Raw genomic sequence first — 15,396 nt, 5'->3', positions numbered from 1 at the left:
GGGAAGAAAAGGATTGAAGCAGGCATTATAAATCAAATACCTAAAAGAGCCTGGCAAAGAATGTAAGTCAAGTCAATGAGGAGATCTGAATGGGAACTGTGAAAATTAGAGAGGTTCTCCTTAGCTCCAGCTAATAATTGCCTCTTAAGAATGTAGCCCGTGGGGTTTCTACACCTTCAGATTATTCTGATTTTTAAATATTAAATCAAAGTTTTTGAAAACACTGTATGAGTCAAATATACGTGTTGATACTGTACACAGACACAGACATATAAATATTTATATAGCTGAACACACACACACAGATATACTAGATATACCTGCAAGACACCAAGTGTGAGCTGTCTGATGTGGGGGGAATTGTACTGCCAAGGGATATAATGTAGCAATGAGGAGAACACAGGGAATGGGAGAAAGAGTATAATGAAAGGATCAAGGGGGCTAAAATGGTATCTGTTTGCTCTGTTCAGAGAATTCCGTACAGCAAGCAAATGCATAGGTAAGAGGAGATCAAGAGAGTAGTTTCATACCACATATAGTCCTAAATACTGTCTGTAATTGTGAAATATGTTTTAGAGGTTTTCCCTGGGAAAATAAAGGTATATGTGTGTGTACTAGGAGTAATAATGTCCTCATCCCTTGTGTCCCTCCCCCACAGGATTCTGCAGATGTAAATTAAGGACCTTGAAATGGAGAGATTATTATGGAATATCTAAGTCACCCTCATCTAATCACAGGAATTCATAGGAAATCCTTTCTGGATAGGATCAAAGGGAAATATACCTGTAGAATGCTCAGAAAAATGCAACATTGCTTACTTTGGGGAAAAGGCTATGTTAAGCCAAGGAATGCAGGCAGCCTCTGGCAGCTGGAAAAGACAAGAAAATGAACAGACTCTCCCCTAGAGTCTGTAGAAAGGAATAAAAGTCTGTCCTTGATTTTAACCTAGTGAGGTTTATGGTGGACATGATATAGAACTATAAATTAAGTCTGCACTGTTTAAAGTCACAGCTTTGCCTTTTTTATAGTAGCAACATGAAAACAATGTCACCTATATAAATCCAAACTTTGGCAAAAACATTCATAAGCCTTCCTGAAAACCATTCACAGACACAATAAAGGCTCTTGATATTAGAAGGAGCCAAAGACACAGAAGACACAGGTTCTGAGAACTGAAGGTATGAAACGGTTTTTCCTCGTCATGCCCACCCCATGGCACAATCAGCTCAAAAATATCACTTCTACAAGGATGGAGTCATCCTCTGAAAACTACTCAAATGACATGTGACTCCTGAAGGCTCCTTGCTTCAGAAAGGTCTTTCCTCTTTTTCTGGAAATGTTCATTATGCTAGTAACGTTTTCCTGTGATAGCCAAGAAGAGGGCATTTTATTTTGTTTTTAATTGTATCATTTATTTATGGACATAACATCGGTTTACAACACTGCACATGACTTGAACCTCCCCCCCCCACAAATCTTTTCTCAGACAAAGAAACTTCCCCCGCCCTACAAACTTTTTCCCAACTTACGAATCCATTCTCCCACCTGACCTCTCCTCACCCTATAAAAGCCTGCATCCCCCTGACAACATGCGCAGCTTCACTGACCCCCACCTTGGGTCCATGAGGTCTGCCTAGGGTGCAAAAAATTTTCCCTTCCTTTGAGAAATTTAGCCTGGCTCTCCTTTTATTTACCTCACCAAACTTTTCATCATGGAGGGGTTGACACCTGCTTCACTTTGAGCTAGACCCAGGGGTATCAGTTACAGTATCAGATCTCTATCAAGATCCTATTGGGCACATTATGCCTAAACCTGGTCATTTGCTGGCTTAAAATGGAAGGGGGTTGTTATCAAGATTGTGAATACCTGACTCAAAGTTGTTTTTAGCCTCAGCTCTCATTTCACCAGTTCATCAAGTTTCACAATCCCTGTAATATTTTGAAATTTTTTTTTAAGTTCTACTAGAATGTCCTTAAGTGACATCACCATGACTGTGAAAAGTATATCTGTACTCTGAAGGTTACCAGCCCAATCTAAACACTAATCCTATTATACCAGGCATAACTGACCTAACATCACTCCTGACTGTGACTTAACCCCGGATCCTGTGATTGCCAACACTAGTGCATGGAATATTTCAAAATGCTGCCTGTTCTGAAAGTTAGGTCCTGCAAAAGTAGAAAATGGAGGCGAACAGGGATAAGGAAGAAAAGGACAAGTTATTTGGGATTATATGGAGATTACTAAAATATAGAAGAAGAAAGATCTGTTTTACACGGAGAAGTGGACAATCTGCTGGGAAGACACACGTGACTTTGTAAGGAAGGCTGCCCAGTGACTCTGATCTGATTCTTTTTCCTGACATCCAAAACACAAGCAATTTTACATAACTCCCCACACCCAAATATAAGAATGCAGTTCTATATGTTTTCTCATCTGGATGACTCTCATTCAATATATACTCTCAGCTCTTCACTAGTCATATATGACTGAGCCCCACCACAGGGTGCTTTAAATTTCTGACTTGCCCTATGATAATAAGAGTATTACCACTTAACCTTTTCCATCATAAATGAGATATAAAGTGGTTTTATGTTTACTGAATATCAAGCATCTTTGAGGTGATTAATTACTAATATAATTTCTCCCTATCAGCCTCTGTGGAATATCTACCCCAAAGGGCTACCATTTATTCTCTAGAAAAATATGATTTAGGTTTTTTTCCCATTTTTGCTTTTTCACTGTTTTGAAATATGCATGGGAACACAGCTCTGTTCTTGCTGAAAGAGACAGTGACCAGTCTGGTGTAGAGAGAGCGGTTACTGCCTAAATTGGTGTTAGTCAGTCTAAAAGAGCTTAACCCAATAAGCCCTCAAATAGAAGAATATCCTTCTCAGAAGAGAAATGACCAGGTTGAATCTTACCTGACCTGAGCTCAAGGACAATCACACACACAGGAGCTAGTAACTCCTGAGGAACTGTCATCAGAAAAGAGTGGTCACAGGTGTCCATGAATCCAACTGCATAGTAGTTGTACCTAGAAGTAGATCACCTTACTTCTAGGGTGTTATGCTTCTAAATATAGTATGCAGAATACTATATTTTTAAGATATTAAAATATTATTTTAATATTTTGAGAAATTAAAGTTTTTAAATAAATGTATTTTTGTGATGGTGCTTTCAAATGTAAAAATATTAATTTATTACTTTAAGGAGATGCTTATAAGTGTGTCTTTAAATTTATTATTGAGATACCATTGTTTTATAAAACTATGTAAGTTTCAGGAGTATGTTGGATATTTTAAAGCACAATTACATAGTACAGAGAATCATCTTGTCGTTTTTAATTCATTAAGACTCTGCTGCCTTAGAAAAACTTTCTAAAGGTCATGCTCTGAAACACAGCATTCTCTTTCCCCTGAGAGAAAGCTATGATTACACTGTACACAAGATCCTACAAAGACAGCTGACACAACTAGCGGTTGAATTCTTCTGTTTATTTCCAGAAGAGACTTTCCATAGACAGCTGCAATGCAAGGCTCCCATCAGAATGCCATGCCAACTCTGCTTCAGACAGCTTTCCACCCATGTCCTTGCTCAGGACTCACTCTGCCTGCAACATGGTCTAGTAGACCGGAAATTCTAGCCCTGGGGCTACTTCCAGCCATAAGAACACACTTGGATCAGCAACAGAGCCACACCTGCTATGCTGCAATCCAGGCATTTGTCCATTGAAACTCTGGCTCAGCCTTTTCCCTTGTGCAACATCAGGCCTTAATGTCTCAGGCCTCTGCTCCACCTCCCTAAGATTAGGCTGTGAGTACTCACTTAATGAGGAAGTGGTGAAGACGAAATGAGATATATGTGAAAAGTAATTGGCTTGATGTCTACACTGTCATCACTAATTATTATTATCACAGAGGAAAACCTAATCATCTCTAGCATAGAATAAAGAGGACAAAATGAAATCAGCCTTTCTCTCCAAGGGCATACTGTTTCAACCCTGTGAGCCTGAAGGCCAATTATCTTCAAACTAAAGACAAAATGGGTTATTTAAAATTCTGTTAAACTCAGATTCAATGACTCTTCAGTAACTTCTTTGACTCTATGGGATACCAACAAAAATCAGAAACCTTGACTCTTTATGGGGCACAGGCAAAGCATTTGGGAAATGAATCCCAGGCACAGTTTAACTTCTGCCAACAAAGGGCCCACCTGGGTTGAAGCCGCACTGTTTCTTGGCACCTAAAGGTTTGGTTTTGTGGACTCTGCTGAGCTGGTGTCCCCGCTCTCCCCCGACACTCCGACTGGCCAGGCAACACATGCTCTGTTTCCTGCAAGAAGAAACAACAAAAGCGCATGAGTTATCAGCTATCAGTTCCACAGAATTCTCCAGGTGGGGCTTGGGTCTTAGGCAGAGCAGCAGCACACTTAACCCTCTACCACTGTGGTCACTGAAGGGTCCCAATGAGTGACCCCAAACTTGAAAAATCTATCAGTCAGTTTGCTGCAAGATGACAGAACAAAGGGGAAAAAAAGCCTAATGTTCAAAAGATATGATACATTCATACCATAAAAGCCTTAGATATTAAAATTTTTATAGAATAGAATGAATATATCTGAAAATATAATTTCTAGAACAATGTTCATGGTGCAAGTTCATTTTTTCAAAATGAATCATATGTATGAATGTATATACACACACACAAATTGGAATAACATCAACCAAAATCTCAACAGTGACTAATTCTGAGATATCATTTCTTTAGGTAACTCATCTGTAATAGGAAATTTAAGTTAGCCTAAAAACTAAGAAACAAATCGCTTTTATAAATTCCAAATCCACTGTATCCAAAAAAATCACTACATTAGTAATCCTGTGATGCAAACTACTTATTAATTTTGAAAAATTCCAAGATGCTAAATTCTCTAGAGGATATCATAAATACACTAACACTCTTCCCAAGCAAAAATGAATCTGGGTTCAATACAAGGACACACATACCAAAATGAAAGACATATGTATATTCAGCAGCTGAATTACCAATTGGCACAGGCAAATTTTCTGTAAAATAAAATAACCCCTCTTTACCTGATAAGAACTACTAAAACCACAATCATTGAGAAATTTAGTAAACCCAGATGGCTATTGTTAAGCATTAAAATATTCAAGTGATATGGTGAATTTGGCTCTGATTGTGTCATATATTGTGAAAGCTATGTAGATCAAGCCCCTCCATTAGGGGTGTGGGATGAATTCAGTACAAGTGCCAGTTAAGGGTATATCAGAAGGTGATTTTTGAAATACTAGAATAATTTAGTGGGGCTATTCACCTAGTAGACAACACAAGCTTCAACAACAAAATCATATAAATGCTGTAGGGTCAGGACTGGACATGGAGCAGATTTTCTGATCCAGCAGACCGGGTAAAGGAGGAGTCAGAGTCCCTAGAGCCCTCAGTGAGTTTTCAGGGGTTTATTGGGGTTTACCGGGTACACAGGAGACAGGGATGCTGGGGGGGGGCCGGGAGGCTGACAGGCCTCCCAGCCCCCAGCAAGTCTTCACTCTGTCTGGGCTCTCTGGTGATCTCTGCTGCTCTGCTCTCTCATGGTTCTGCTTCTGAGCTTCTGCTGCTTCTTTCTCGGCTTCTCTTTCGGCTTCTACTGGTGTCCCCGTGACGCCGCCCTTAAAAGCCCAGTCTTAGCCCAGGTGAATCCCATCTACCTATGCCCACACCCTATTCCAGGTGTCTGCCATCAGGCATGCATTCAGGACCTCTAGGATCCATCATCTATCCTGATGGCAGGAGGGCAGAAAAGTCTGACATTTTTTTTCTTTACCCTACATACAATGCCATCCTATAGAAACAATAAAGTGGGAAGGGAAAGTAGAGTTGAGGAAAAGAATAGTTCCAGTGACATACAAGTTCCCAAGACTTGATAGTTATTTGTGAAAAATTCTACATCTATCCAAACACTGGCCACATTTTCCTCAACAGTGGTTTTCAAGAATGGTTTTCAAGTGTGACAGCTCTACATGTTACTTGCTAGGTGTGTGAATGTAGGCAAATATATCAATTATCTGGACCTCAGCTTTCTTGTCTATGAAATGAGGGTAATACACTAAGTTCACAAGGTTGTTGACCAACTTGTCATTAGAACCTCTTTTAGAGACAACTAGCAGCACATGGTGGATAGAAACAACTGATGATGATACTATTCTTCTTGAAATTTCCTCAAAGCTCAATTTCTGAAACTAGTATTAATCACAACTTTGGAGATTTAACACAAATGAATTCAGTCAAAACAAAATCTATTTTTGTGGTGGAATGCTTGTGTAGGGTAAGGTAAAAAGTATCAGGCTTTTCTGCTCTCCCGCCATTAGGATGGATGACAGAACCCTGTGGTCCCGAATGCATGCCTGATGGTGGGCACCTGGAGTAGGGTGTGGGCATATGCAGATGGGATTCACCTGGACTAAGACTGGGCTTTTAAGGGCGGTGTCATGGGGACGCCAGCAGAAGCCAAGAAAGAAGCAGAGAAGCAGAGAAGCCGAGAGGGAAACAGAGCCATGAGAAGAGTAGAGAGAATTTGAGAGAAGGCCAGAGAGCACAGAGTGAGGACTTGCTGAGGGCTGGGCGGCCTACTAGCCTCCCAGGCCCCCAGCACTCCTGCCTGCCGTGTACCTGGTAATCCCAATGAAAGCCTGAAAACCCACCGAGGTCTCTAGAACTCTCTCCTCCTTTACCCCATCTGCATGGGATCATAGAAAACCTGCTCCATGGCCATTCCTGACCTCACAGCTTCTTTCATGTTTCTATACTAACATACTAACAATTATAGTATTTTAAATATCATAAACATCTTAATGCATTTAGGACTGAAGAATCCTCTAAATCTTCTAAGGTCAACCAAAACAATATTTTTTTCCATCTCTTCACACAAGATTTTATCTACGTCCAATGCTGATAAAATTTTATTTTCTTCAACTGCTGGCTTAAATTTTAAATTAAAAGTTTTGATAACTAATCACTCCATTCCTAACAGCATATACAAGAGCATGTTATTACAGCTCTAATCACTGCATGATTAACTAGTCAGGTCACACCATAGTCTGCAAAAGCATTATATATTCAGCTCTAAGAATGAACAAGAAAAAGCAGTATAAATCAATCCTATACCACCCTAGAGTTCCTTCTACCTTACCTGGTACACCTGTGTGAAAGTAACTTAAAGTCCTTTTGAATAACTGGGAATTTAAAAAATTTTTACCCTTGATTAAAAGAACTATTGGATTATCACATTTATTTCATAATTGGAGGAAAGGATGCCCTAGTGGAGCAGATTTGAATTTACACTTAACAATGTGTATCTGAGGAACATACCTCAACATCATAAAGGCCATATACGACAAGCCAACAGCCAGTATCATTCTCAATGGTGAAAAGCTGAAAGCATTTCCATTAAGATCTGGAACAAGACAAGGATGTCCACTCTCACCACTGCTTTTCAACATAATACTGGAAGTCCTAGCCAGAGCAATAAGACAAGAGAAAGACATACAAGGAATCCAAATAGGAAAAGAAGAAATCAAACTATCACTATTTGCAGATGATATGATAATATACATAGAGAACCCCAAAAACTCCATAGAAAAACTAATTGAACTCATCAATCAGTTCAGCAAAGTGGCAGGATACAAAATCAACATGCAAAAGTCAGAAGCCTTCCTATACACTAACAATAAATCTGAAGAAGAAGAAATGAAAAAAACCATCCCCTTTATTATCGAAACAAAAAAAATCAAATACTTGGGAATAAATCTAACAAAAGAGGTAAAGGACCTTTACAAAGAAAACTATAAAACACTGTTAAAAGAAATAGAAGAAGACACAAAGAAATGGAAAGACATCCCCTGCTCATGGATTGGAAGAATAAACATTATTAAAATGGCCATCCTACCAAAAGCAATATACCGATTCAATGCTATTCCAATAAAAATTTCAATGTTATTCTTCAAAGAAATAGAACAATTATTGATGAAATTCATATGGAATCACAAAAAACCCCGAATAGCCAAAGCTCTCCTGAAAAAAAAAGAAGGGAATGGAGGCATCATACTCCCAGATTTCAGGCTACACTACAAAGCCATAATCATCAAAACTGCATGGTATTGGGACAAGAACAGACACACGGACCAATGGAATCGAATAGAAAATCCAGAAATAAACCCACAGATTTATGGTCAACTAATATTTGACAAAGGAGCAAAGAATATGCATTGGAGCAAAGAAAGTCTGTTCAATAAATGGTGCTGGGAAAACTGGGCCGCTACATGCAAAAGAATGAAGCTTGACTACTACCTCACACCATACACAAAAATCAACTCAAAATGGATTAAAGAACTAGACATAAAACCTGAAACCATAAAATACATAGAAGGAAATATAGGCGAAACACTACGTGATTTGCACATCAAAGACATCTTTACAGACACATCACCCAAAGCAGTGATAGTGAAGGCAAAGATAAACAGCTGGGACTACATCAAATTAAAGAGCTTCTGCACAGCAAAAAAGACAATAACAAAAACAAAGACAAACCCCACCAACTGGGAGAACATTTTTGCACACAACACTAAAGATAAAGGACTGATCACAAAAATCTGCAAAGACCTGATCCTGATGAGACTCAACAACAACAAAGAAAATAATCCAGTCAAAAAATGGGCAGAAGAGCCAAAAAGAAACTTCTCTGAAGAGGAAATGCAAATGGCCAACAGGCATATGAAAAAATGTTCAACATCACTTGTAATCAGGGAAATGCAAATCAAAACTACCATGAGCTACCATCTTACACCAGTGAGAATGGCACATATTAAAAAAACTAGCAACAACAAATGTTGGCGAGGGTGTGGAGAAAAAGGAACTCTTCTGCACTGTTGGTGGGAGTGCAAACTGGTCCAACCACTATGGAGAGCTGTGTGGAGATTTCTGGACCTACTAAACATAGAGCTTCCATGTGATCCAGCAATTCCACTCCTAGGTATTTACCCAAAGGACACAGAAACATCAATTCCAAAGAACACCTGCACCCCTATGTTTATAGCAGCACTATTTACAATAGCTAAGCTTTGGAAACAGCCCAAATGCCCAAAAATAGATGACTGGATCAAGAAGATGTGGTACATATATACCATGGAATATTACTCAGCATTCAAAAAAGATAAACACATGCAATTTGCAGCAACATGGATGGCGCTGGAAGGGATCATGCTCAGCGAAATAAGCCAGAAAGAAAAAGAAAAATACCGGATGGTCTCACTCATAGCAGGAATCTAGAAAACTTAAATAAGGGACCAGGAAAATGAATAACTATAAGAAAGTGAAAATCAAAATCAACAAAAATCTATGAACCAGAGACACTTTTGGGGAGGTGGGTGGAGGGAGGGGAGGGATTGGGGTCAAAATGGGGGGTTGAAATTGTATGGGGAATATAAAAATAAAATTTTATAAAAAAATTAAAAAATAAAAAAATGTAATATAAAATGCCAAAAAAAGAAAAAAAAGAAAAAAAATGTATATCTGATATTATTTTAAATATTCTGGACCTTTAAGAAACAGGCAACTTGGGGCCTCCCTGGTGGCACAAGGGGTTAAGATGCAATCTATTACTACAATGAGATACCATCTTACACCAGAGAGAATAGCACATATTAAAAAAAAACTAGCAACAACAAATGTTGGCGAGGGTGTGGAGAAAAGGGAACTCTCCTGCACTGTTGGTGGGAGTGCAAACTGGTCCAACCACTGTGGAGAGCTGTGTGGAGATTTCTTGACCTACTAAACATAGAGCTTCCATGTGATCCAGCAATTCCACTCCTAGGTATTTACCCAAAGGACACAGAAACATCAATTCCAAAGAGCACCTGCTCCCCTATGTTTATAGCAGCACTATTTACAATAGATAAGCTTTGGAAACAACCCAAATGCCCAAAAATAAATGACTGGATCAAGAAGATGTGGTGCATATACACCATGGAATATTACTCAGCATTCAAAAAAGATAAACACATGCAATTTGCAACAACATGGATGGAGCTGGAAGGGATCATGCTCAGCAAAATAAGCCAGAAAGAAAAAGAAAAATACTGGATGGTCTCACTCATAGCAGGAATCTAGAAAACTTAAATAAGGGACCAGGAAAAAGAATAACTATAAGAAAGAAAATATCAAAATCAACAAACAACTATGGGGAAAGGAGGGCTTGGGGTCAAAATAAGGGGGTTGTAATTGTATGGGGAATATAAAAATAAAATTTAAATAAAAAATAAATTTAAAGTTAATAAACTAGAAGAGAATTTAAAAAAAAAAAGAAACAACTTTGGGTGCAGCACAAATTTAAAAAAAGATCCCCATACATTCAAAATACATATTGTAGGGCCTCCCCGGTGGCGCAGCGGTTGAGCGCTGGGTTGCGAAACTGCCCGCAGCCTGTGCAGCGCCAGTTCGATCCCCGGCTGCTCCCCGGCCACCGGAGGAGGGTCCCACATGGCGCGCAGACCTCTCCTGCCGCCCGCTGCTCCCCTCAGCAGTGTGCTTCGGTCCTTCTGCCTGCTCTGCTCCCCTCTCTGGCTCTGGTGAATTCTCTCACCCTCCCGCACTTCTGACTGTACCCAGTGCATGTATAAACAAACAAATAAATAAATAAATAAATAAAATACGTGCCTCTTTAAAAAAAACAAAACAAAACAAAACAAAAAAAATACATATTGTACATACAACTCATAAAAAAAAAAAATGCAATCTATGAAGCTATTAGCAGCCCTGCAGCATGAGTTCAATCCCAGCCAGGGAGCTACCCACATGGTGTAGCAGACCTCTCCTGTCTTGCCCACTGCTCCCCTCAGCAGTGTATTTCAGTCAGTCTGCCTGTTCTGTTCCCCACTCTGTCTCTGGTGAATCCTCTCACCTGCCACACCTCTGGCCTGTACCCCAGTTCTTATATGCATAAATAAATAAATCTTTAAAAAAAAGAAACAGGCAACTTAGAGAACTATTTATTCAGACTACTTTTTAAATAATTTCAACCTCCCATATCACAATTTCTACACAGAAATAAAATAAAATCATGAAAGACAGGTCTAGCTTCAAAATTCACACGCATACACAAAGTAGGATCTTCTCTATCCCGTTTTTACCTGTAATGCAAAGATATCACCCAACTCACTGTGTACAGTTTTAAAAAATTCTAGTACAAAAAGGACATTGAAATAACTCAAAAGATGTCTTCTATCTTATCCACTTTTCAGATCAAATGGCATTCACTGAGTACCTGATCTGCATGTACCAGATACAATACAGTCACTTTTAACTTACATTTCCTCACTTAAAGCTGGACAGTGGATTTTAGTTTTCCAGGTTTCCTCAGTGAGAATAATCAAGTGAAGACAAAACAGAAGACTTACCAAGCCAGAAAGATGATCTTTTATACAAGAGATGCTGATTTAGTAATGAGTTTAATGTTCTTTATTCAATGGAAAATGATGCATGGGTGGGGAGTTCAAAGTCTGTAAAGTGGTAGAGCAATTTCCAGAGGCATTTTGGGCAAGAGCAACCTTTCCAGAGCATTAGAAAAGGAAAGTAGAAACAGGACATGATTGGCTAAAAGATCCAGGATTTCCTTATAAGGCTAGCAGATCCTATTTTCTGGGTATGGTAAACAATCTAAAGCTGTGTTGGAGGACTGTGATTGGTGTATCCTTGACAGGTGTTTCCCATAAGTGCAGGCTGACTTGTTTGTATTTAAATGTAGATTTAGATCTATAATGTGGGTCATGCCATTGGGAGAGCGTCCGTTTGGTGGGTGCCAATATAGGAATTAAGTTTATCACCATAGCTGAGAAGTATCCCATGCGAATCAGCATGAACACAGTCACATTTAACAAAATGTAACAGCTGGGGTGGATGGTATTCAAGTGTAAAATCAATAAAGCATACACAGTGCATAGAGAGTCACAAGGCATCTGGGTCCTCAGTGGTATTTATTTTTTCTCCTCTACAGCATGTGCCTAAAGGACACAGGGACTCAGAAGTGAGAAAAATTCATAAGGAAATGAAGGCTTTCCTTTAGTGAGTTTGCACAGACTGGGGGCTGAGACAGGCAGTAATTAACCAGCTCTGTGAGAAGCAAGATGAGCCAACTTTGTTGTGAATTCCCAAAATCTAAGTACCTAGCTCCAGGAATCCTCATACGCTACTCCTGTGTCATTGAGGAGTCAGGCCTTGAATAAGTCTCCAACTTTGCTGTTCACTTGCAACATGTCACTGAGTCCATACAGGACAAAGCTCTCAGGAAAGCAGGAGGCAAGCAGATTCTGGTTGTATGTGACCACTTTGCTTTACTCCCTGATAGCACTGGTATCTTAAAGGGACAAGCTCAGGCCCTAAAAAATGCTTACTGGTTCAAAAATGCTTTGAACCAGCCACATCCCTCAAGGCTTGGGAAGCTCCTCACTTAGGTAGTGTAACTCATTCAGGAATAAGTCATCTTTTCAAGTTTTTGGGATTCCTGATTTATGAATACATTTATTTGTCATTCAAATATGCAGTTCCATATTTGCAAATATGCAAAATATGCAGTTCAAGCAGATGTTATGTCCTGTGCCTTTCCTAGATCCTGCCACCAGGAAGCTCACAATCAAGTAGTAATGACTGACAGTGGTAGTTGTGGGGGAGGTGTAATTTAGGGGAGGGAGTGTGTGTGACACAAAACATAGAGAGACAATTACATTGGAGAATGATGAATTGCATGACAGGATAAAGGTAAGTGTAAGATGCTCTGGGAACAAGTCCAACTCATGGACAATGCATCACTCAAGTGACTTAAAGGACATAGGGACACAGAATGTACCAGGGCAAACATGTAAGTAAGGTATGACTTGATCAAGAAACTCAGAGAGGTTGACTGTGTTTGAGTTAGAGTTTCACATAGTTGGGGATGGTGACCAATGAGCAGGCGAGGCAGAGGCAGGGGCCAGAGCCTAGGAACTCTATAGGTCTTGAAAAATTTGGGCTTTATTCTGAAGGAATTAGTAAGTTACTGAATATGCAAATAAGACATTTTTAGGTTTGCACTGAAGAAAGTCATCTGGGCCCTGTGGGGCACATGGATTAGAAGGAGGGAAAGTGGAAGAAGGAAGGACAGTGAGACAGAGGACCACAAACAAGAGCTGACTGTCACTCAACATACAAATTGGTATTCAGAAAAACTGGTTGGCTTACAAGAGATTAAAGAGGTAGAGACAATAGCTCTGGTGATTGAAAGGATGCAGTTGAATGAGAAAGAGGAAAGAGTAAGAAGAATCTCTGATTTGGAAAATGGGATAATATTGTTCTCCCTGAGATGGAAACAGGAAGAGAAACAGTGATCACTAAGAGGTGGCTATTAGTGCCTAGGAGGCATCCAGGAAGGCAATGATAAATAGAAGAATTAAAATCCCAGAGACAGATCAGGGCCAGGAATATACATTTTGGGATGAGCATGAAGATAACTAAAACTAGGGCCTCCCTGGTAGCACAAGGGGTTAAGCATCAGCACTATGAAGCTATATGCAGCCACTGCAGCATGAATTCAAGGTAGTGCCAGGGAGCTACCCACATGGCACAGCAGACCTCTCCTGTCTCACCCACTGCTCCCCTCAGCAGTATATTTCAGTCACTCTGCCTGTTCTGTTCCCCACTCTGTCTCTGGTGAATCCTCTCACCCCCGGCACCTCTGGCCTGTACCCCAGTTCTTGAATGCATAAATAAATCTTTAAAAAAAAGATAACTAATACTAAAAATGGTATTCCACCATTCAGCAGGTACAGAGACCAGAGAACACCTGGAAGAGAACCCTGAGAAACACCAATATTTGCAGGACTGATTATATATTAAGTTAAAAATCAAGCTGCAAAATTACATACACAATAAGAGTCCTGGGGAAAGGAGAGGAAGAACAAGTGCATGTATGTTATCATGTACTTTTTTATATGGGGCATGCTAATTTACAAACTATTCTATTACTTAAGCTGGTTAATGAATATATATTACTTTTATAATTTAGAATAAAACTATTTAATTTTAAAAACATTTAAGAGACAGGTGGGTGGAAAAACAACTGCAAAGTAGACCAAGAAATAGAGACGTGAAGAAAATGCAGAGAGAAACCTTATTGCTTGATTCTACTTATGTCTTATTTCAATGGAATGCTATAGGATTTTAAGTCCATGTAGAAAATCAGGGTAAAGCAATAAAAATTATTATAAAAGCACTCAGCAATATGAATTCTCTCTGAAGATGTTATAAATAGTGGTCTTGAAAATAGGTGCCACTGTTACAATCTACTTATGTAAATTTTTTAAAAAGACATGTAATTTTCATCAGCAAGAAATGAAAAATCATGAGCAAATGAGACAACTGGAGCAGTGAGTCAGCACCTATAAAAACAGCAACACAAGCTTAAGCATTTCTACTAGAATTTGGTCACATCCACAGGCAAAGGCATGAAGGAAAGACAAAATAGCCCCTTTGTCAAGTCTCACTCATTCTCAGACATGGCCTCTCATGCCTATTACAGAAGTTAGTGGCTTATTTTGACTTCAAAAGACTACTGTAATTTTAAGAATCAGAAATGCCAAATTATGTGATTTTAATGTAAGTTAAATATTTTTATATATTTTAAATCATCTCCCTTTGAGTTTAGATGTAAGTCCCTTTAAGTACCTCTGATATATAGTCCATTACCTTTCCAGGAAAAAACCTTTTTTTCCCACTGAAAATATGAACAGCCTGTTGATATGGAATCTCTACCATGTTATTTTCTGAAATTATTAAAATGTATCTGTTATTCTTTGCTTTCAAATATCCCCAATGTTTCATTTCACAAGCTCCCTTTTTTATTTCATTTAGTTGAGCAGACATCAAATTATTCTTCTACTCCCAAAGCAGCCATGTGAAAAATGCAAAATTACTATCACAAATATTACCTGAGTTCTTCAAACTTCTCAACTAACATCAAACACAAGGAGAATTCAGAGAAGTGCCATACTCAATGAGCACAGGGGCGAATGTGGGTTTCTTATTATTAATAAACTCTGGTTCAATGGTGGCTACTAATCAAACATTTGTTGAATACTTTCTGCAGTGCCAGGGACAGTTCTAGTTGTGAGACTGAAATAGTAAGTGAAATGGACCATCACTCAGGAAAACAACAACAAAAAGTCAAAAGTTCTAGACTTTTGTTAAGTTCTAGACTTTTGTTCTAGACTGAAGATACATGCCTACTTCCCACCTCTACAACAATTATTGATAATCACACCAATAAGTCTAAGAACACCACGTAATGGATGTAGA

At 39.0% G+C, this 15,396-nt stretch overlaps 1 protein-coding gene across 5 annotated transcripts in view; it reads right to left on the bottom strand.

Moving 5' to 3' along the window:
- FAM13C (family with sequence similarity 13 member C) overlaps positions 1 to 15,396 on the bottom strand; it is a 127,534-nt gene that overhangs the window by 77,532 nt on the left and 34,606 nt on the right. For all 5 annotated transcript variants that reach the window (XM_037497961.2, XM_037497958.2, XM_037497959.2 and 2 more), the window contains one exon: positions 4,217 to 4,335. In XM_037497961.2, the coding sequence (XP_037353858.1) occupies positions 4,217 to 4,335 (119 nt within the window). The remainder of the gene's footprint in view (positions 1 to 4,216; positions 4,336 to 15,396) is intronic.

Source organism: Talpa occidentalis, unplaced genomic scaffold (genome assembly GCF_014898055.3).
Source record: "Talpa occidentalis isolate TD23 unplaced genomic scaffold, MPIMG_talOcc4v2.1 talOcc4.8, whole genome shotgun sequence".
Lineage (NCBI taxonomy): Eukaryota > Metazoa > Chordata > Mammalia > Eulipotyphla > Talpidae > Talpa > Talpa occidentalis.
Note: the sequence above shows the minus strand (reverse complement) of the source record. Positions and strands in the feature narration are given on the sequence as shown.